Raw genomic sequence first — 23799 nt, 5'->3', positions numbered from 1 at the left:
GACTATGATGCCATGGACTACACAGTCCATGGAATTCTCCAGGCCAGAATACTGCAGTGGGTAGCCGTTCCCTTCTCCAGGGGATCTTCCCAACCCAAGGATTGAATGCAGGTATCCAGCACTGCAGGCAGATTCTTTACCGTCTGAACCACCAGGGAAGACCAAGAATACTGGAATAGGTAGCCTATCCCTTCTCCAGAGGATTTTCCCTACCCAGGAATCAAACCAGGGTCTCCTGCATTGCAGGCAGATTGTTTACCAGCTGAGCTACCAGGGAATTCTTTTTCTTAGTTTACTCACTAATGTTAATGAAGAACTTAGCTTACTTGATAATTTTAATAGACACTGCAGAAGCTGCCTGCATGAGGTAATTGTTTTTAGAAGTCACATGTCAAAAAGTATTGTTTCACCTTCACTCTTGATTAATAGTTTAGCTATGACTTAATCCTACATTGGAATTTTTTCCTTTGAATTTTGAAGCTGTTCAGCCACCATCTTCCAGCACAAGTCTAAAATTCTACTTTCCGATCCTCTGTATGTATTCTGTTTTCTTCCTCTGTGAACATTCTTAAGATCTTCTCAATACCTCTGGTGTCCTGAAATAAATTAATGTAGGCTTTACATTTTTTTTTTCCTTCAAATACGTAGTGTCTCTCAGCTTTCAATTCATGTGCAATTGCCAAGTCTGTAACGAGCTGACTGGCAGCTCATCCGTGCTCATCTCTGTTCCTGGTGGTCCTGAGTCAGAAGCCTGCATGGCTAGCTCTCTCCACATGGCGAGCTCCTGTCCTCTGCTGGGCTGGGGAAGGGGTGCTGAGTGGATTGCAGGGCAAGAGGAGAATCATGTAAAGCCATCTTTTTGTTTTCACCCGAGCCTTCATCCTGGCATTCAGAAAGGAGCCTTTCTGGGTCCTTGACTCCATCACCCCAACCCCTGTTTTCCAGCAATCTGCTTTCAACTTTCAGCTCTAAGTCCGTATTGTGGATCTCTTTGTTTTCCACTTTGAAAATTGTTTCTCTCTCTCATCTGCTTTCATCTCTTGAGTTCTCCCTTATGGGTTTCTTTCTCTTTTTCTAATCCTAGCTGTCCTTTTAGTAGGGAAAATAAATAAAAGAAAATGCTCAGTTCTCCACATTCACTGGAAACTATGGCACATTGCTTTTTTAACTTTACAATATGCCTTGAAGACACTAATCCACACCCAACATAAAACTTCTCCTTCTCTCCAAGGACAGTGCCACGGATGGATGGGTCCATCCACGTTTATTTCATCCATGCCCTCTTGATTCAAGTGCAATGGCCAGGTCAAAGTGCCTTTCCCGTCCTGAAGCAGGCTTCCAGTCCTTCCCCTGTTCTCTTCCGTTCTTCACAGCTCCTGACAGCTGTTCTACACCCTCAGCTGCTCCCCAGAGTGTGGTCTTCCTAATCTGGAGACTCACCTTGGTTTGAAGCAGCAAAAAGTTCTCCCTGGTATCACCCCACACATCTTAGCATTTTTGTCCCCACTTCATGCTAGTCCTGCTCTGCCTCAGTTGAAAGTCTCCATGATGGTGAAACACAAACAGAGTAGACACCCAGCCACTGCACCTCCTCTCTGCCTTCCTGGAGCACTGCCATCCCCATCCTTCCTCCAGCACTGACCCATCCTGTTCTTCTAGAGCCCAAAGGGTTGAGTCTCATGGGCAGAGGCTACCCAAGGGCCAGGCACCAGGCCCTCATGCTTAGGCATGGCACAGACAAAAGACAGGGTTGGCAGGAGGTGGCTTTGAGAGAAGTTGGTTAGAGAAGTTGGGCTGAAGTGGAGCCTTTGCTGGCCTCACTCACTGGGACCTGCCTCCCCAGTACAAACAGATGAGGTGAGGCCCCTCCACGAGGGGCTCACTTTCAATAGGAGTGGAGAGAAGTTTGAAACAGGAGGTAGGCAGGGGCTGTCTCATGGCCTGTGTGGGCAGTTCAGAAAAGAGGAGTCCCTACAGACAGCTCCCTACTAGAACATCTTTCTCAAAGACCAATAGAGAACACACGAGATGGAAGGGCTTCCCTCCCATCCTCCTCTCTTTTGACTGATTTTCCCACCTCAACTCCCACCACCGAATTGGTGGTGGGAATGGGGCACATGTGAGGGGCCCTAGGGATCCAGAAAAGGCCATCTGAGAATGTTTGAACTTTCTAGATGGAAAGAGGAGCAGGCATGGTCATGCTGAAGTGGAGAGAGAATAAATTAGTGCAGAACAATCCTGTCCTTCCTGTTGACATTTTAGACATGTCCACCATTTGCCCACCATTTCTACAGCTAGAAATCTCTCCTATGGATTTACTCTCACTTGTTGAATAAGGTTTGTTTTTGTTCAGTTGCCAAGTCATGTCCAACTCTATGCAACCCTAAGGACTGCAGCACACCAGGGTTCCCAGTCCTCTACTATCTCCTGGAGTTTGCTCAAGTTCATGTCCATTGAGTTGGTGATGCTATCTAACCATCTTATCCTCTGTTTCCCTCTTCTCCTTTTGCCTTCTATCTTTCCCAGGATCAGGGCCTTTTCCAATGAGTTGGCTCTTTGCCTCAGGTGGCCAAAATATTGGTGTTTCTGCATCAGTCTTTCCAATGAATATTCAGGGTTGATTTCCTTTAGGATTGACTGGTTTGATCTCCTTGCAGTCCAAGGGACACTCAAGAGTCTTCTGCAGCACCACAATTCAAAAGCTTATCAATTAAATAAGCTATTTTTACATAAATGTTTACTATAACGTTATTGATAGAACTAAAAGTCATAAACAACTTAAGTGTATGTTATGGGGGGAGGTTGTAAAATGAATGATATTTCCTCTATAGGAAAGAATGTCCCATAGTCATAGAATGAGACATATCTCTATGTGCTTTATGTAAAGATAGCCAACATGAAAACTTAAAAAGAAAAAAGGTCCAGAACAGTATAATGCTACACTATAAATTGGTAAATGCTGCAGTGTGAATGAGATAAAATTTTTGAAGGATATTTATTTAGATCTATCTATGAAAATTTTTATGGAAGCCTTGATGAGAAACCAACTGTGAACAGGGTTATCATCAGGGAGAAGGCCTGGGAAGGAGAGGGACACTTACTTTTCTTTTAGGATATTTATGCTATTTGAATTTTCTGGCCATGCTCACATATAACCTTTCAATTTTTATTTCATTTTTATGCAAGTGTTCCTTTTTTAGAAAATATCAATGAGATGTATAAGTAGTAGGATGTAGAGTTTTGTTATATTTTTCTTTATTTCTAAAATGAGCAAACACTCATTTTAAAAGGAAAGCGATGTAATCTGGTGACTGTCCCTGGTCTCCATCACTTACTGTGCCCTGGACATCCATCAGCCCCCCACCCCTGTGCCGGGAGAGTCTCATGCCTGGGGCAGAATCATTGCCCTGCCTGGGACCCTGAGTGGGAAGTGCAGCTTCCAGGCTGGGTGTTGTCTGGGGAGGGTGAGTCCAGCAGAGACAAAGAGGCGAGAGGGTTCTGTGGGTCTCAGGGCAGTCTCCTCACTCCAACCTCCCTTCACCCCACCAACAATGCCCTAGAGACCCCCTTTCCTCCTCTAACGAGTTTCTGATGAGCACCTGGCCCAGGCTGAGTGCTCTCACATCTCTTATGCTGTCTACCCTCTCTGCGGTCCCATGAGGGATCCTCATGTTGGCTGTCTTGACCCGGAGCCTTCCTCTCTGGCCATCACCAGCGTAAGAACAGGGGGTGGACTGCACACTGTTACACCCACCATGCTTGGAGGCAGTGAAGCGAAGCTTGGGAGGGAAGGGAAGACTAAGAGAGATTCAGTGGGGCATCAGCTTTACCCAGATAGAGGACCACCTCGCTGTATGCGCTGCAGACCTGTTTCCTAAGTCCTCTCCTCCTTGTCCTCATCATCCCAGGAAGGCCCTGTCCACCTCTGTGGTTCTATGAAGAAACCTTGCCATGGATCCCATAGCAACCTACAATCTGACATTTCACTGTAGTAGGGCCCTGGGAATCGTGACCTTGGACCCTCCAGGACTGGGGTCTGTCTCTGCCTGTCTGCTGACAGCCTCGTCTCCAGGACTTTGTAGCTCTGGGCAGGGACCACATTCAGGGACCAGAGTGAGGCTGTACCAGGGTAAGATTTCAGTTCCAAGGGGAGGGAAAGGGGGCCCCCTCTACTCACCACAGGATTTCATTCCTGGTCAAGAAGGTCAAGGCCTGAAACAAACCACAGACAGGTGATTTGCCCACTCCATCCAGCCCTGCCCTGGCCCTCTGGGGAGTGGGAAACTTCGGGGGTTGGGAGGAAAAGCTGATGCTCTCATTGAACAACCAGGGAATGGAGGCTCCCAGCCCTCAGCAGCAGATGCCTGAGGTGGTGGCAGAGGAGGAAACAGTGCCCCGTCTCTGATGGCCTTGGGAGGGAGCATAGTGGTACAGGCCTACAGAAAGGATCGGAGACAAGGCGAAAGCCCTGGGATCTGGAGCAGGAAACAAATGGGGAGGGGCCCTCTGAGGGCCAGTCTGGGTCACATGGATGTAAGTTTAGTGAAAGCAGGGACCACAGTGAGAGTTTTCCCATCCCTCCCACCTGCCTCAGGAAGCTCCCACCACTGCCCAGAATCTCCTGCCTGATCTACCCACCTGGTATTCTTCCAAATCCTCCCAGTGCATCTGGTACCTCAGACATTGCCCCATGCCAACCCCACCCTTCTGTCTGCCAGCAGCAGAACCTCAGCCCCAAGAGCTCACCAGTTGTGCACCAAGTAATCTGTTGCCATGGTAACCTGCATTCCACCTTCTGCCCATTCTACCTGAGTCCCTGAGTGGGCAAAGAAATAGATTCTTTTGGTTCCAGAGGCTAATGGACATCATCCCCAAAACAGCGAACAGAAAGGCAGCCCAGTAGCAGGTTCAAGAGTCATGAGCCAACCTTCTAGATCTGCCAAAGGCTGACAAGACATGTGTCCCTGGACAAGCCACTTAGCCTCTCTGTGTCTCAGTTTCTTCATCTGTAAACTGAGGATGATGGTCATGGGATTGTGATGAGGATTATTTGAGTCAATACAGATAACAACGCCTTGTACATAATAAGCTTTCAATAAGTGTTAGCTGTTAGAACCACGGCCCAAGGACTATGCCAGGTGCAGGAACACAGAGATGAGTAAGCATAGACTCTGACATCAAGAAGTGGCCCACAGAGCACAGTAAAGGGCATTCCACCCCATCCATCCTCTCCCTGCAGAAGCCAAGGGCACAATCAAATCAGGATGATACAAAGAGGGTCTATTAAAGGGACTCTCCAAAGACAAGGTCAGGGTGTGTGGAAACCACTCAGGATAGCACAGAATCCAGGCTAGTAACCACAGAGCCGCTACCAGTCCTGGCCCAACACACACAGAATCAGTACCCCTGTACCATCCCTTCCACTTCTTCCAATCTCCCATGGGGATGGACAGGAGAGTGGAAAGTGAATCTAGAAAGATGAAGTCTAGCACAGACCTCAGTATTGCTATCCAGGAGTATCTTTCCGAAGCCGTCTCCTCCTGGTCTCAGTGCCAGTGTTAGCTTCCTGGTCTTTGTACCCACCTCATTCCGCACACTTTCCCAGGTAAACAGCTCAGAAACTTTCTCATAGAGCTAGTTTATATCCCTGGAAATGTGGCTGCTTATTCTTCGCCATCTGCCCTCCATGGAGATGGAGACTGGCAGAAGAAACCCAGGAGCCTTCAATCCTTATTTACTAAACAGACACAAGTAAAGTACCTACAGGATGCCAGGTGCTCAGCTTGACCCTGGAAGAGACGGGTGAATGTGGTCTCAGCCTTCAAGAAATTAATATTTGCCACATACACAGACACACACACACACACCATGGGAGATTGGGTAGATGTGATCAGAGAGGTAATATGAATTACGAATATTTAGAAGAGGAGAACCCTAGGCAGGAAATCTTCATGTAGGTGGTGGCATTTAGGTGGTTGTTACAATGTCATAGTTAAGAATGTGGACAGGTTGCATCACTTCTTGCTGTATCCCCTTGGGCAAGTCATAAAACTACTCTGAGCCTCAGTTCCCTCATCTGTAAAATGGGAATAATAAATCTCTACTTTACAGTATTATTGCAAGGCTAAAATTAAATGATAGATATACAAACCTCTAATTTAGAAAGGTGCCTGGCACAATAAATTCTTATTAAAGGGGAAACAATATTATTACTTTTTAAAGTTGGGCCTGAAAGAAAGGGTAGGACGTGAGCAGACACAGTCAGTAATTACATCTCACCTTCTGGTAAACCGTCTGAGCTTCTGTTCTCATTTATTGAGCAGCTTCTTTCACTAGTCTGTGTCCATAGTGACTGTCCCTTGTCCTCACAGAGGCCCTGGGGAAGATGGAAGTTGGTGAGGTTCTGTGATGCTGTAGGGTCATTTGGCTGGCCAGGGGCCAAAGGAGGATCTGAAGCCTGGATTGAGGTTGCAGGCCTAGGGGTCTCCCCAGTGCTGCCTGGGAGCCAGGAGAGCTGCCAGGCTGCACCCCAGAAGGCTGCTTCCTTCTCAAGTCTCTCTCAGCCCTCCTGTCCTAGGAGGTGTAAGTGGCGGCAGGCACTGGCACGTGCCCTTAACACCTGGTTGGCACACACTACAAGGAGAGCAAAAACACACTGGAGGGAATTCCCTGGTGGTCCAGTGGTTAGGACTCTGCACTTTCACTGCAGGGGGTACAGGTTCCATCCCTGATCGGGGAACTAAGATCCCACAAGCTGCATGGTGTGGCTTACTTACTTAACTCTTTGTTGAGCCAGGCAATGAAACAGAATGATTAAGCCAGGCAGACAAGGCCCTACCTTGATGGAACCAGAGGCCCATAGGGAAACTAACAACCCCTTTGATTGTGATAGGGCTATGAGAGAAATAAAGCAAGAATGAAAAGTGGGCAGGAGAGGCTTCCTGAGGAGCGGCCATCTGAGCAGAGACCTGAGCCACAAGGAGAGGGAACCAGACTAAGTCTGTGGAGTTTTCCATACCCAGAAAGCAACGACATCCAGCTAGAATTTAATGACACTGTTTGGCTTTCCTTATGTTTATTTATACTGTTTCCTCCACTTTGAAAAAGATTCAAACTTCACTAGTGACTCAGACAGTAAAGAATCTGCCTGCAATGCAGGAGACCTGGGTTCAATCCCTGGGTTGGGAAGATCCCTTGGAGAAGGGAATGGCAATCCTCCAGTATTCTTGCCTGGCGAATCCCATGGACAGAGGAGCCTGGTGGGCTACAGTCCATTGGGTCCCAGAGAGTCGGACACGACTGAGCGACTAACACTTTCACTTGCCATATATAACTGTGATATGTTCCCTTCACAAGTATTACCTGGTGAAAAGAAATAGGAGACAATTTAAAGAAAAATATTAAGTAAATAATTAGACAGGTGGTGAAGAAATATGCCAGAAATCACAAAAATGTCTCTGCCTCACTTCACACACAGGTAACCAAGGTTTGCAAACTCTGCTACCTTCCTCTCTCCTTTAGTTTTCATGTCCTTACATGACCCTTTTCGCAACTCCTGCCCACTCCACCCCTCCCTACACACAGGCTCTCAACCTAGAAAGGGCTTTCACTGGTTCCTACAATTAACAATAGTAACCACAAGAATGTCACCTCACATTTGCATTGCATCACTTTGTAATTCCAAAATGCTTTTCTACATGCCATCTCCTCTGCTCAAGAGATAAAAGCCCATGCTCCTTAAAAAAGAAAGAAAAATCCCCATGCAATTCTGCCCCAGTACACTAACCAACCAGCATCCTTACCTTCCTCCAGCTAGTTAAATCTCTCAAACTGCTCTTTGGCAGGGATTCTGAAAAGGGTGCAAATGAACAGATGATGCTGTGAAAATGTTGAACTCAATATGCCAGCAAATTTGGAAAACTCAGCAGTGGACCCAGGACTGGAAAAGGTCAGTTTTCATTCCAATCCCAAAGAAAGGCAATGCCAAAGAATGCTCAAACTATCCCACAATTGCTCTCATCTCACACACTAGTAAAGTAATGCTCAAAATTCTCCAAGCCAGGCTTCAACAGTATGTGAACCATGAACTTCCAGATGTTCAAACTGGATTTAGAAAAGGCAGAGGAACCAGAGATCAAATTGCCAACTTCTGCTGGATCATTGAAAAAGCAAGAGAGTTCCAGAAAAACATCTACTTCTTCTTTATTGACTATGCCAAAGCCTTTGTGTGGACCACAGCAAACTCTGGAAAATTCTGAAAGAGATGGGAATACCAGACCACCTGATCTGCCTCTTGAGAAATTTGTATGCAGGTCAGGAAACAACAGTTAGAACTGGACATGGAACAACAGACTGGTTCCAAATTGGGAAAGGAGTACGTCAAGGCTGTACATTGTCACCCTACTTATTTAACTTATATGCAGAGTACCTCATGAGAAACTCTGGGCTGGATGAAGCACAAGCTGGAATCAAGATTGCCAGGAGAAATATCAATAACCTCAGATATGCAGATGACACCACCCTTATGGCAGAAAGGGAAGAAGAACCAAAGAGCCTCTTGATGAAAGTGAAAGAGGAGAGTGAAAAAGTTGTCTTAAAGCTCAACATTCAGAAAACTAAGATCATGGCATCTAGTCCCATCACTTCATGGCAAATAGATGGGGAAACAGTGGCTGAATTTATTTTGGGGGGCTCCAAAATCACTGCAGATGGTGACTGCAGCCATGAAATTAAAAGACACTTGCTCCTTGGAAGGAAAGTCATGACCAACTTAGATGGCGTATTAAAAAGCAGACACATTACTTTGCCAACAAAGGTCCGTCTAGTCAAGGCTATGGTTTTTCCAGTGGTCATGTATGGATGTGAGAGTTGGACTGTGAAGAAAGCTGAGCGCCGAAGAATTGATGCTTTTGGACTGTGGTGCTGGAGAAGACTCTTGAGAGTCCTTTGGACAGCAAGGAGATCCAACCAGTCCATCCTAAAGGAAATCAGACCTGAATATTCATTGGAAGGACTAATGCTGAAGCTGAAACTCCAATAGTCTGGTCACCTGATGCAAAGAACTGACTCATTGGAAAAGATGCTGATGCTGGGAAAGATTGAAGGCAGGAGGAGAAGGGGACGACAGAGGATGAGATGGTTGGATAGCATCACCGACTCACTGGATATGAGTTTGAGTCAACTCCGGGAGTTGGTGATGGACAGGGAGGGCTGGCATGCTGCAGTCCATTGGGTCACAAAGAGTCAGACATGACTGAGCGATTGAACTGAACAGAAAGCAGGCCCAGTCCTGCCCAGACAATTCTGCATGCTTCCCCTCCAGGGTCCCTCCCTGCAGGAATCCTCTGAGTGGGATAAAAAGAATTCTTCGCAAGGTTTCTGTCACCTGCCAATGAACTCCACCAACTGTTAAATTGGTCACCCCTACTCCAACCTTGATTTAGATGTCTCTTCAAATTCAAAAAGGACTGAGAAGGGACTTGTATCCAGAATACAGAAAGAAAGCTAACAGCTCAATGATAAAATACAAAAGCCCAACTAAAAAAATGCACAAAGGATTTGCATAGATGTTTCTCCAAAGAAGAAATATGTGAATGGCCAAGGAGCACATGAAAAGATGCTCACCATCATCAGCCACGAGGGAGATGCAAATCAAAACCACAGTGAGGTACCCCTGCACACCCACTAGGATGGTGAGGATGTAGAGAAATTGGAGTCCTCCTACACTGCTAGTGGGACTGTGAAACGATGCAGCCACTTTAGAAGAGAGTTTGGCCGTTCTTCAAAATATTAAGCAGAATTACCATATGTTAAAAGCAAGACAACATGCCCAAAATGGAGTCGCTCATACTAAGCCCCACATCACCAAACTGAAACTTAATTACAGTTTCAGCTCTCCCGGAAATGGAATCTTAAACCTGTCAATCAGGAATCAGCACCAGTGAAGGCTGACAGACCCCTGCATCCCTGAAGGAAAAGTGACCTTGTCACAGCAATCCCCACTCCAGTACTCTTGCCTGGAAAATCTCATGGACGGAGGAGCCTGGAAGGCTGCAGTCCATGGGGTCACTGAGGGTCGGACACGACTGAACGACCTCACTTTCACTTTTCACTTTCACGCATTGGACAAGGAAATGGCAACCTACTCCAGTGTTCTTGCCTGGAGAATCCCAGGGATGGGGGAGCCTGGTGGGTTGCTGTCTATGGGGTCGCACAGAGTCGGACACGACTGAAGCGACTTAGCAGCAGCAGCACAGCAATCCACACTTTGCTACTATACCTATCTTATTCCCCTTCCCTCTGCCTATAAAAGTCTTTCCCTTTGGGAATTCCCTGGTAGTCCAGTGGCTAGGAATCTGCACCCCCAATACAGGGTTCACAGGTTCGATCCTTGGTTGGGGAACTAGATCCCACATGCCACAGCCAAAGATCTGGTGTGCTGCAACTAAGACCAGGGCAGCCAGATAAATAAAATAAATATTTTTTAAAACTTTCCCTTTTGTAGAGCTCCTCAGATCTCCTTTCTCCCTGCTAGATTGAATGCCACTTGATTCATGAATCTTTGCTGCTGCTAAGTCGCTTCAGTCATGTCCGATCCTGCGACCCCAGGCTCCAGGGTCCATGGAGATTCTCCAGGCAAGAACACTGGAATGGGTTGCCATTTCCTTTTCCACATGAATCCTTAAGTAAAGCCAATAAGAACTTTAAAACTTACTCAGATGAATTTTGTTTTTTAACACATACAACCCACCAATTCCATTCCTGGGTATATACCTAAAAGAAATGAAAACATTTGTTCACATAAAAAACTTATACATGAGTGTTCATAGCAGCATTATTCGTAACAGCCAAAAGGCAGAGACAGCCCAAGTGTTCATCAACTGATGAATATATAAATAAAATGTGACATATCCATACTATGGAGTGTTATTCGACAATAAAAGTAAATGACGTATTGATACATGGTACAATGTGGATGAAGCTTGAAAATATTATGTTAAATGAAGGAAGCTATTTGCAAAAGGCCACAGATTGTATGATTTCATTTATATAAAATGTCCAGAATAGACAAATCCATAGAGACAGAAAGTAGATTAATGGATGCCAGGAGTTTGGGGGAGGGGAGTATGGCAGAGAGGGTTTACTGCTAATGATATAGGATTTCTTTGGGGGATGATAAAAATATTCTAAAATTAGATGGTGCTAAGAAATGTAGTATTAGAAACAGAGGTAAGTCAATAAAGGAAAGGGACACAGTTCTGTGAATCCCCAGGGTCAGGGACACCCTCTCTGCTCACCCATGCCAGGATATGAGATGTCAGGGGCTCACCAGCATCCTCTTCTAGGAAACTGCCTGGATGCAGGCCCCATAGGTGTGCACATCATGCAATCTGTGCTTGTTTTCTGTTTCTGTTTGGAACAGTTCATTTTACAACCAGTTGGCACCACCAAGTTGACAAAGTGGAGCAGGGCCAGAGATCAGAGTCATCTTTTATAGGAGAAAACAAATTGTTTACATTTGTTTCCTCTTAAAAATAAATACCTAAAAATAAAATTAGATGGTGCTGATGGTTGTACAACTCTGTAAATACACTGGAAAATATCGAGTTGTACACGTAGACCCAATTGTATAGCTGCTGTTCAGTCGCTCAGTCATGTCTGACTCTGCAGTCCCATAGACTGCAGCACGCCAGGCTTCCCTGTATAGAAGGTCAATTAGATCTTAATAAGGTTTTTACTAAAAATTATTTTAAGGAGTGTGTCAGTGCCTGGCACATAGTAGGCCCACCATAAATGTTATTAAAGGAATGTATACATGAGACATAAGATTTTGGAATAGTTTCAGATCCATTTCCTCAGGCAGAGAGTTTTGTGGCCCAGGGGGCTCCACCCACTGTAGTTATTCAGCACTGGAAGCAAGGAGGGGAAATCTTGCTGGAGCAAGCTGCCAAGTTCTGAACATCAGCTAGGTTTTTGTTTGAATTCCCCACAGCTAAGCAGACTGCAAAGTCACCCTCTGCATGGAGAAAGGACTTTCTCAATTCTTTTGGTGTGGCAAGAGGCAGGTCTGGGGGTGCAGACCTTGGGGCATCCTGGGAGGCAGGAAGAAAAAGGGTGGAAGGCCTGCCTTGTCGTCTTGGGGACAGAAGGGATGAGGAAAGTAGTGAGGACTCCTGGGTGCTGAGAATCTTGGTATTAGAGTCACCCTTCCTCCAGCTCACTGAAGGGGAGGGTGGTAGGGCTGCATGTCTCTAGAGTTCTGCCTATGGTCTCGGCCCTTCCCAGCACAGTGCAGAGTACAGGTGCCCCAGTGGCAGGGGAGGTGTGACCACAGCAGGGCTCTTGGTGTCCCTGGCCATGCAGGGGACCCAGAAGCTCCCTCATGCCCTAAGGAGACCACCAGAGGGACTGAGAGTACTGAGAGTTCAGGCAAAGGCCTAGCCAGGATGCAGAGCCCAGGAAAGCACTTTCCCCAGGAGCAATGGGAAACCATGGACCTCCACAGTGTGGGTCAGCACATTACCCCAAAGGCTAGAGGTGACTGTCATGCTTTATTGGGCCCCAGCAAAAATGCACAAACAGGGACTCTTCCCCACGGCCAGTGAGCCTGACTCAAGCACCCTGATACAGCTCGGGGTAAAGAAAGAAGAAAATGAAACTGCTAGTCACTCAGTCGTGTCTGACTCTTCACTACCCTATAGACTGTAGCCCACCAGTCTCTTCTGTCCATGGGATCCTCCAGGCAAGAATACTCAAGTGGGTTGCTACGCCCTCTTCTAGAAGATCTTCTGGACCCAGGGAAAGGGGTGACCACAACTGAAACACTGAATATTTACACAGAGGGACCGGCTCATCCAAAGAGACTGTTTAAACCTGTTCTTTGTTTCCCATTTACATCATCTGCGGGGCAGTAGGGCTGATGTAGGGATGAAGAGTGGGGGACCTGAAACAGAGTAGGGCTTCAAATAGATGGAACATTTATACGGGAAAGAAATCCAACTTGGAAGATACTGAAATATGATTAATGGCAAGTCTAGGGAACGGAAGTCCAAGAGGAAGATCTGGGATTTTTCAGAGAATAAACTCTACCTTGCACACACCCAGGAAAGACTCCATGGCCAGGCCAGGAGAAGAACACTGAAGTAACAGTGCCTGGAGGGGACCTAGGAAGCCAGGGAGAGCTCCAGCCTTGAGGGGGATCCTTGGGCCCTGGTGACCTTCACCAGCCCAGTGAAGGAGCCTGGACACTGACAGTGGAGAAAGGAGAGAAGAGTGTAGAATTCTGGACAGGCACTCCCCAGCACTGCCCACTGCCTTCAAGCAAGATGGCTGTTCACCACACCACATGTCACCTTCAACTCAAGGGCAGTTCTCCTGCCTCTGGGTCCAGCTTCTGGGATGATATTGGGACATGGGCCTATGCTTGGAGAAGACCCAGCCCCATGACAGATGAGCAAGGCTTCCCAGGTGAGGTAGGAAGCAGGTATGCACATGTGGGCACAGTGCAAGTTTGCACAAACCCCAGGTAGACTCTAACTACCTGGGGTTCGTGCCGACTTCACAGGTGAAAGGCACAGTCCTCCCCAAGACTCCCCTCACTTCAGATATGAGGTGCAAATTCTGGGGGTTCCCAGGCCATCTGCATTTCTAACTAAGGGGCCATTATCCCCTCAGGTTTGGTGATTTGCTAGAACAATTCACAGAACTTAGGAAAGCAGTATACTGATGTCTAGTATTATAAAGAATACCAATCAGGACCAGCCAAAGGATGAGACACAGAGTGAGTGTCAAGTCTCAGAGAGTCTCCAATAAGAAGCTTGTGTGTCCTCAGGACGCATCACCCACCTCCTGGACCATTGATATGTAACACTGAGCAGGAAGTGCTCATCGAGCCCGAGTTCAGCATGTTTATTGGGGTTTCATCATATAGGCATGGTTGATTGAATCATCAGGCACGTGACTGAACTTACTCTCCAGCCCTCCACTCCTCCGCAGAGGTCGGGCTGACATCAGCTGGCTCAAAACTCAACCCTCTAATTGCATGGTTGGTCTTTCTGGCACAGCCAGCCCCCACCCTGAGTCATCTCATTAGCATGAGCTCAGACATGGTCTGAACAGCCCACCAGGAAGAGCAAAGATACGCACTCCTATCACTTGGGAAATCCGAAGGGTATAGTAGTTCCCTCCCTTGAGCCACGGACATAAGCCATCTGAATTCTTTATTACACAACACTAGGAAATCTGGGGTGGGTTGGAGTACAGTTAGAGAACTGAAGAACTAGACCCAGTCTTTGGAAAAGAAAGAGACCACTTCCTCCCCAAAGAAAGAGTGAAATTTATTTGGGGGTTAAACAGATTTATCCAGAGGAAGAACGTGGACAGAGAATATCTTGAAATTTAAATCTTTGTGTTCTTTTTCCACCTTATCATGAGAGACTTTTTTTTTAAGTCTCCCGTTCACATTGCCTGGGGGAAAAGTAAAATTGTTACAGTAGAGGAAAAGAGCTAGAAACAGCCAATATCCCTTTTTCTTATTAACAAATCAGGCTTTTGAGAATCCCAAAAGAAGGCTGAGGGAAGCAGAGTCCAGAGTTTATAAAAGGACAGAGAAGAAGTATTATGCCACCAGGGAGGTGGGGCAAAGATCTCGCAGGGCTGGGACCACTGCCACTGCCAAGGCTGGGGAGCTCGAGCCTGCAGACAAAGCGTTTGCTCACTATTGAGGGAGCACCACTCACTGCCCAGAAGGAGGAGGCACACCAGAGACTCATGGGTCCAGCCTAGCTGTCACTCAAGGAGGGGCCAATAGAACAACACTTTGTTTCCCAAGGCTCTGCTGAGCCCCTCTGAATTGCTCAGGTTGACAGACACTCCCAATCCCATTTTCAATGTCCCAGGACACCACAAAACTTCGCAGAAAAGAGGGTGGGGGACCTGGGCACTCAGAGGGTCGAGGACTGGGGAGAAAGGTATGTAAGGAAAGCCCCAGCTCCTGTTCCTTCGTGGGGCTGGACAGTGGCACCCCTGCCCCTTTGCAACTTGTATCAGATGCCCTAGTGACCTGGGTTCCACTCTGACTTCCAGGGCTGCTCTGGGGTCAGGTCTAAAAGAGCTTGATCCATCTCAGAGTCTTGCCTCAAAGACTCTCTGTTTTCTGTCCAAGAATTGCTCTAATGAGAAGCTTCCTCTGCCCTGGGGTAAGCATAGCCCAGAAGTTTAGGGTGACATTCCAAGGTGGGGGCGACCATCCACCAGTCAAGGTGGGAACTGATAAAGAAAGGTCCCCTGCCAGCATGGCTGGGTGACAGCTGTGGGAAGCGTTCTGTGGCTTCTCAGCAGGGCCTGATGAGGTCGAGGTCACAGCCCTTGAAACAGAGTGATCTGGACAAACACTCCCAACTGGGCTCTTCCTCTTTGTCCATCTCTCTCCTCAGCCCCTCACTCGTGTGTCCTGGGATCAGCTCTCAAGTAAACTAACTGCACAAAAATGCTGGTTTCAGTCCCACTTTTAAGGACACCTCGCCAGGACACCCAAGGCATTGTTGGGAACCTCTTGGGACGCTGCCCTGCTACATGAGAAAAAAGGACACTCCAAAGATTCTGCATTCTGACCGGGGAGCCGTCTTGAATTTTTAGTTCTAAATTCCTATAGACAAACCTCAAAGATCACCTCGCTGGTCCCCTTCATTTTACAGTAGACTTGGGGCTGGGCAGGGAACTCTCGCGAGATCCCTTGGGGAGTTGAGGCAGAGTGGGTTCTGGAACCCAGCTCTTTCCCAGGTCTCCTCCCTCCCAACAGGCCTCTAAAAGCCGCTTTCCCGAGGTCATCGAGCTGGTTTAATGAGATCCTATCTGTGGAAATGTCTTGTAAACTGTGAAGCATTATAAAAATGCTATTTGTCATGATTTGTGCCAGACCTGGGATTGGAACCCGAATCTACTGGCTCCCGGGCCAGTGCGTTAAGCCCAGCAATAAGAAGAGGCATTAGACAGTAATTTAGCATTCTTTATTTTTAGAGTCACGCTCTCAGAGACACTTGCTAACTAGAAGCCCCATTCCAGCCTCCCTCTCTCTCCCTACACCACGTTCTGCCTGGTGGCTGGCAGGGTAGGGGTGGCGGGGTGCCGGCGGACTTCTATCTTTCATTCCCTGATTCAAAAAATTATTTACAAATCTTCTAAGACATCTCAGGCACTTTGCTGGTGCTGAGCGTGTGGTGGTGATCAAGACAAATATAGCCCTGGCCTTAAGGAGATTGGCATCTGATGGGGAGGAGCGTAATCAGTAATCGCTTGGTTAACTCTGCAGTTGTTTCCGTGCCGGCGCTGCGAACAGAGTGCAGGACACAGTGACAACGCCTAACCAATCCTAGGGGTCAGGGAGGCTCCTTTGAGAAGGGGACATTTAGCAGAGACCTGAAGGATGCACAGAAGAGAATCAGGAGACGAGAAGGGTGTCTTCTGGCAGGGGAGCCACCAGGCAGAAAGGATCTCAAGAAGGTGCTGGCAGAGTTGAGAAGGGCTTAAGGGTGGAATGTGTGTCAAGGGCAAGAGTCAGGAAAAGCAAGACTGGAAGAGGGGTTGGGGTTTGAACACACGGGGTGGGTGACTCCATGAGGGTTTATCTTCAAAGCTTTCCTCAGAGCAATGGACGTCATTGAAGGGTGTTATGCCGAGGAATGACATAATCAGATTTTTGTGTTCAAGGGGTCATTCTGCTCCTAGGGTGGCTGGCGAACATGCTGGACGGAGGCCAGCCTGGCTCTGTGGAGGAATGTGAGGAGACTCCTGAGTAACGAGGGAGGGGGGAACAGTGCCGGGACAGGGCAGCAGTGGCGAGAAAGAGCTGGATGAGTTTGTGTGACATTTTCAGGTGGAATCAGCAGCACTGGGGGGGGTCGGATGTGGGCGGGGGGTAGGTGCGGATTGCCAGTGGGGACCTTCGGGATTCTGACATAAGCAGCAGGGTAGATGGAGGACACACCCCTTCCCAAGCCTGGGAGCCCCAGTGAAGAACAGATGTCGGGGAAGAACATGACTTTGGATGTCTTGAGTTTCTATGAAGCAGCTTCCTGGAGATGACAAGTGGCAGTTTGGTCCATGGGGCTAAGAGCTTAAAACAGATCTCTGAGCTGGAGACAGACATTTGGAAATGTTCCAGCGTAGGTGATATTCAGATCTTGTGAATGAGATCCTCCTGCGACCACAGTTGTGATGGAGACACATTCTCTGCCCTCAGGGAGCTTATATTATAAAGAAGCGATTAGAGGATGCACTTCTTGTAACATCAGGATGGCTCTTTAGAGACCAGTTCTCTCACCAAGAGTAAGCTGGACAAAATCCAAAATCTATCTACTTACAGGCATTTGGGATTTGAAAGGTCAGGATCCTAGAGACTTGGGAGCATATGGAGGTGACATTTGGTGCTACATTTACCCTTAAGGTCTCCCTGGCTCATGAGCAGCATGGGGCCAAGAGACTAAAAACAAGCAGAAAGTGATGGTGAACTGAGTTAGAGAACTTGAGTTAGAGGTTTTGGAGATCTCATAGGGTAAGGAGAAAAATTTGGAGTTCAAAATACCCAGGCAAGTGGGACTTAAGGAGCAAGATGTCTGAGAAAGAGAACAGAAGCACAGTAGGTTGGTTCCCAGTTCCCAGTCCCTCTTCCCGGAAGGCATGTGCCGATTCAGAAGCAGCATCGGCTGGAGCAGGGAAGGCTGAGTGGAAGGCATGACTGAGAGACCAGAAAGCTGAATGGAGTTGGGGCAGTAAGATGGGGCTGGGGAAGTAAACTGGAACTCAAAGGGCCACCCAAGAGGAGGGACTCTAAAACACAACCAGATTCTCAGGGAGAACCCCAGAAGAGTGAAGCGCTAGGAGTCAGAAACAGAGTCAGAAACAGAGAGCCTTCAAAGTCTGATCACCAGCTTCAAGCCAGCTCATCCCCGGGCTGGATAAAGATGGCCTTCCAATGCTTGAACTGCCTTCCAGAAAGCCGAAGTAAATCCTTTCTGATGAAACAACATCGGTCAGAGCCAAAAACATATCTCTGGACTTCCCTGGTGGTCCAGTGGTTAAGAATCTGCCTGCCAATGCAGGGAACAGAGGTTTGATCCTTGGTCCGGGAAGATGCCACACGCTGTGGGGTAACTAAACCTGGGCAACACAACTGCTGAAGCCTGTGCTCCAAGCCTATGCTCGGCAACAAGAGAAGCCACTGCAGTGAGAAGCCTGTGCAGCACAGTGAGAGAGCAGCCCCTACTTGCCACAACTAGAGAAAGCCTGCATGCAGCAACAAAGACCCAGCACAGTCCGAAAAAAGAGTATCTCTATAATAGAAACAGGCCCACAGGTGATCCAGATAGTGGAGTTATCTGATAGACTTTTAAATAACTGTGATTTAAATGGTCAAGAAAATCGATTACAAGAAGGAGAATTTCACCAGAGAACTGCGATCTATACACCAGAATCAAATGGAAACTAAAGTGGCATGGATAGAATTCAGCAATTAATACCCTCGAAGAACAGCTAACATTTTTTCATTCAGCCAGAAGGAAGGGCACCTCAGGGGCAGGTAAGTGCCCTGTGAAACCTCACAGTTGGCAGCCTGCAAACAGGATGGAGGGCGGGGTGTGGGGCTGGCAGGGCCAGCGGCAGCATTCTGTGCAAAAAATTCAGAGAAGGCCAGTTGGAACCACAGTCTGCTGGAATTTAAATGCTGGATGAAGAAATTTGAATCTTGTTCCGCAAAGAGTGAACAGTAGTTCGTTCTGTTTGTGTCTCTGGGTTTACTTTGCCTCCAGGGTCAGTTTAGAAAAAGTAAAAAAAAAAAAAGAAATGATGTAGTTTGCATTTTTAAGTTACTTTTTTTAAACATTAAGAAATCAGTATCTGAACCAATACTTAAAACATTTTTAATTGTTTCTCCATCCACAAAGAGCCTCATCTTTTGGGCTATTTTTGTAACACTCCATAACAAGCCTATATTACAGTTTCGGACTGTAGCATTGAACTTCTAAACAAATTTTGGTATTGAGCAAGACCTTTTTCAGCTGGTTTATTTTGTCCTTCCTTTGCTGACCTTGTAAACTACTTAATTGCGAAATGTGGCTTGTCTCAGAGTGCCTCTTAAACATTGTATTCTTTAAAATAGAGATTTTCCATTGCACGGGAGACCAGGAGCCATATCAACATACTCGCACAACAAAGCCGGGCTCCTCACTTCCACTTACTTAGAGACATATGGTTTTCATCAGCCACTTCTCTCTTCTTGGCAGAAAAGCTGGCAAGGGTTTAAATTTTATTTAGCAAATAGCCCATCCCTCTAACACCAAGCCCCCACTCGCTGTTCTGTCTCTTCCGCTGTCCCACCTGACCCTGCCTCCTTCTCCAGTCCCAAAGTGTGCCCCCAGTCTCCTTCCAGGAAGACCCAATCAACTGAATCACCCACCTGCCGGGGCTGGTCAGTGGAGATCTGAAGCAGGAAAACAGCCAGAAGGCCTCTGGGAGTTGGAGAACAAGCTGAGTATGAACGGTCTCTTAGAAGAGGGGGTTCCTGAAATTAGATCAGCGGGCCCAGCTGGGAGCTGTTCCTCACTGATGCAGAGAAGGGGCAGCTGATGAGGACGGCTCAGGGCCTGGAGACCACTGCCATTTGGGGTGTCCTACCCCCACAGTGATCCAGTGGGGAAGCCCAGTGCCACTCCTTTGCCACGGTCTCCCCCACCCTCTGCTCCCGCCAGTTCTTACCCTTCTGACATCACTGTGAGGGAGTCTTTGAAACTGGTAGCAAAGTTCGGTTGAGTCTTCATTCTCCCTGAGCATCCTTCCCCCGAGGCTGGCTGAGCCTCAATGACATGTATAGGGCCAGAAAGAAGTGCCTGAGTGCTGGTGAGGACGGCCCTAGACTAGACTAGAGGGTTCCCGCCGGCTTAGCACCCTCACCAGTGCCATATTTGTTGCAACAACTGACCATTTCTGCCTCCAAACATACCCTGAATCCATGCACGTTTCTCTACCTGTGGAGGCAGAGGCTGTCCCGGCTCCTGGCCTTGGTGGTCTAGGATGCTGGGGTTCTGAGGGGCTGGAGGAAGGCCGGTGTGGCTGGGCCACCGTGACGGAGGGAGAGTCACTCAGGATGTGGCTGTAACATTTGGGGGACCAAATTCCATTCAGACTGCTTCCCTCCAGGGTCCAGAAGGCTCTGGAGCTCTGATGTAGACCTGTGAACATTTCTTGAGACTGCATCAGCTGGGTGCCCCGGTGGTGAGACTTGCTGGGGCTCACGATTCTTTGGCCATGTAAGGCTGCAGGGGCCCTGGGTTGGAATCGCACACTGTGAAACCCTCAGCCTCATAGAGACAGAGTGACCCAAGTATACAGCAAGGATCCTAGGACTTCTAAGGAGGAGTGAGAATAGGGCCTTCCTATGGTCCCCATAGCTGGTTCTCCAACTTGGAAACAGCAAGGACTGGGAAATAAGGAAACAGGCCTGAGCTGTTTTGAGAAAGCACGTGTATCAGGGTCATAGGATAGGGCTCGGGAGGTGTTGACGAGGGAGGGGTGGAGCCAGAGCGGGGAAGATATTTCAAACTAGGCAGGTGGAGCCAATGAAAACATCTCTGGGCTATACTTAAACTTGAGCAGCAGGAAGGCAAAAGCTGTGATTTAAACAACCAACGAAATTATTCCAGCACTTCTGCCTTCCAAGGGGGTGGCATAATTCATATCAAAGGGATGGTGAATCTTTACCTGCCTGCAGAGACTAGCGGAGGAAGGAGTTAAGACTAATAATTTGATTGTGTTGAGGAAAAAGATAATTTTCAAACTGGCCCTTAATGTCTTCTGGGCAGGCAGAGATTGGCCCTGAGGTGGTCTGGGCAGAGGGTTGGGGTGAGCTGCTCCTAGGAGAAATGATGCTGTGGGAGACTGGCTCAGGGTGGGAGGGCAGAGGGGCGGAGGGGGAGTGAGGCTGGAAACATATGGATGCTGTTGGGGTGGGGAAGAGCAAGGGAATATCTGATATTCACCTTGAAGGGGTTTCTGTGAGAAGATGCAACATAGCTCTCCCAGTTGTGTGTGTGTGCGCACGCATGCTCAGTCGCTCAGTCGTATCCAACTCTTTACAACCCTTTGGATGGTAGCCCCGCAGGCTCCTCAGTTCATGGGGTTTTTCAGGCAAGAATACTGGAGTGGGTTGCCATTTCCTCCTCCAGGAGATCTTCCGACCCAGGGATCGAACCCACGTCTCCCGGTCTCCTGCTTTGCCAGGTGGATTCTTACCACTTGGAGGAAAATGTGTCACAGAGACCCTATGCTAGGGCTACTTTAGGAAAATCAAGGGAAAGTACCTGTGCTTCAGGTTTGTCTTGACACAGGGCAGAGAGAGGAAAACAGCTTCATGGGGCAAAAATAGAAAAAAAAAAAGAGAAAGAGGGGGAGAGAAAGGAAAGGAGGGAAGAAGCAAGGAAGGAGGGGAATTACAAATAATTCAATAGAAACTGATAAGAGGGGATTGGGAACAAATCCCCTGAAAGTCTTGCAGAAAACCCTGAATTTCCCTCTACTGTGGGTTGAGAGTTTGATCCATTTTCCTTTGGAGAGTAAAGGGCAAGGTGAGGACTTCCTGGTGGTCCAGTGGCTGGGACTCCACACTGTCAATGCAGGGGGCCTATATTGGATCCCTGGTCAGGGAGCTAGATACCACATACCACAACAGTGTTCTCAGACTGCAACTAAAAGCTCCTGCTGCTGCTGCTGCTGCTAAGTCACTTCAGTCGTGTCCGACTCTGTGCGACCCCATAGACGGCAGCCCACCAGGCTCCCCCATCCCTGGGATTCTCCAGGCAAGAACACTGGAGTGGGTTGCCATTTCCTCCTCCAGTACATGAAAGTGAAAAGGGAAAGTGAAGTTGCTCAGTCGTGTCTGACTCTAGCAATCCCATGGACTGCAGCCTACCAGCCTCCTCCATCCATGGGATTTTCCAGGCAAGAGTACTGGAGTGGGGTGCCATTGCCTTCTCCAAAAAGCTCCTGCAGAATACAACAAATATTGAATGTCCTGCAACTAAGACCCAGTGCTGCCAAATAAATGAGTAATTACTTTTTTAAAAGAAGGCCAGGTGACCCCATATGGCCATAGGACTTGGGTACACCCACCATGGTAGACAGAGAGTTTTAATCTTGTGTGTAACTTACTAAGTGATGGGGAAGAAGAAACTGAGCAGGGCCTGGTGAGGGCTCAAGCAGTCTCTAAAGGGCTCTTGAGAAGATCCATCAACTAGGAGTTTAGAATCCAAGCCTGTTCTGTTGAAGGAAGGCCCTTGGCTCACTGTAACCAAGAGGGTTATGGAAACTCTTGTGAGATCTGGAAGGAAGTGGGCTCACTATTCCTTTCTACACACACACACACACACACACACGCACACCCCTTCAGATAATGAAATGGACACATTTAGCCTGTCTCCCTGCACTCTTCCCCTTGATTTTTCTTGAAGTCTCTTTTAAATTATGAATCGGCTCATTAATGGCCAGTTAAGATGACTGAGTGGTTCCATCTATATTTCAGGCAAGCCTTGGGATCCTTTTGGCCAATCAGGAGGACACCCTCCTTTCTATTTTCCTTTCCACTTAGAAACTGAAGTCATTCAAGGTGCTGGCTTCTGAGAATTCCCTGTGATTGACAGGGAATTCAGGGGAGTGACAGGAAGATGTTTCATTCTTTATAGAAGTAGATGCCTCAAGTCATGAATTGCCATGATCAGGCTCCCCTAAAAGTTCCCCCCAGAACCTGATCCTTGGGTATCAACCTTTTATCTTGATTTCTACAGAGGAGACTCCATCATGTCCTAGACTGTAATACAACCCTGAGAGGGGGGATCCCCAGAGACATTGGTGGGGAGGACACTTCTTCCTTCTAGAGGAGGAAGACCCTGCAGGGAGGGGTCTAGAAACCATCTCAAATGTCAAATGAAGATATTGAGTCTAAGGAAGAGAAAGTCAGGGAGAACACACAACTATCAGTGAGAATTCTCCCTTATGAGCAAGAGAAATGTGGCATATTTGGTTAAATAAGAAAAAAAAATATTGGTTCATGTGAAAGAGAGGATTGTGTAGGCTTCAGGAGTGGAACACTCTCTGTTTCCTAGAAGATGGCAATCAGCTCTGTCCTACTCAAACAGAATAGGTTCCCCCACAGGAAAGAAGGGGTCTGTTACCACAGGAGGATAGGAGAGGTACTGGCCAGACAAAATAGCACAAGTCCACCCCAGCTGACTACAAATTTATGAGATATGCATCTGGGTTTTTTTCTATATAATGCAACTTTGATCACATCACCATCTTGCTCAATATCCTTCAGTGGCTCACCAGCATCTACAAGATAAAGTCCAATTTCTTCAAATGACTTACAAAGCCCTTCATGCTCTGCCCCTGGTTCCCTGCTCAGCTGCACCTCCTACCACTCTGCCCAGATCTCTCCCCAAGTTACCATTACACCCAGAGCCAGGCAGATATTGGTCCCTCTGCCTAATACATGGGCTAAGCTCTTTCCTAATTCTCTGCTGCTGCTGCTAAGTTGCTCCAGTCATGTCCAACTCTGTGCGACCCCATAGACGGCAGCCTACCAGGCTCCCCGTCCCTGGGATTCTCCAGGCAAGAACACCGGAGTGGGTTGCCATTTCCTTCTCCAATGCACAAAAGTGAAAAGTGAAAGTGAAGTCGCTCAGTCATGTCTGACTCTTAGCGACCACATGGACTGCAGCCCACCAGGCTCCTCCATCCATGGGATTTTCCAGGCAA

General features: G+C 47.7%; 1 protein-coding gene and 1 non-coding gene across 4 annotated transcripts in view; one reads left to right on the top strand and one right to left on the bottom strand.

Annotated features, from left to right (window-relative positions):
* CIB4 (calcium and integrin binding family member 4) overlaps positions 1 to 6337 on the bottom strand; it is a 53012-nt gene extending 46675 nt beyond the window's left edge. The window contains exons 1-2 of one of the 3 annotated variants that reach the window (XM_061433063.1): positions 6280 to 6337; positions 4178 to 4212 (exon numbers count right to left, since the gene is read on the bottom strand). In XM_061433063.1, coding sequence (XP_061289047.1) covers positions 4178 to 4212; positions 6280 to 6312 — 68 coding nt within the window. In that variant the 5' untranslated portion in view covers positions 6313 to 6337. Of the gene's footprint in view, positions 1 to 4177; positions 4213 to 4638; positions 4848 to 6279 lie in introns of those variants that run through there. The other 2 variants (XM_061433064.1, XM_061433062.1) reach the window with 2 other exon arrangements.
* Positions 6338 to 6666: 329 nt separating this feature from the next.
* On the top strand, positions 6667 to 6739 carry TRNAE-UUC (transfer RNA glutamic acid (anticodon UUC)). The gene has a single exon. It is a non-coding gene; the product is annotated as a tRNA-Glu (tRNA).
* Positions 6740 to 23799: the final 17060 nt, after the last annotated feature.

Source organism: Bos javanicus, chromosome 11 (assembly GCF_032452875.1).
Source record: "Bos javanicus breed banteng chromosome 11, ARS-OSU_banteng_1.0, whole genome shotgun sequence".
Classification (NCBI taxonomy): Eukaryota; Metazoa; Chordata; class Mammalia; order Artiodactyla; family Bovidae; genus Bos; species Bos javanicus.
Note: the sequence above shows the minus strand (reverse complement) of the source record. Positions and strands in the feature narration are given on the sequence as shown.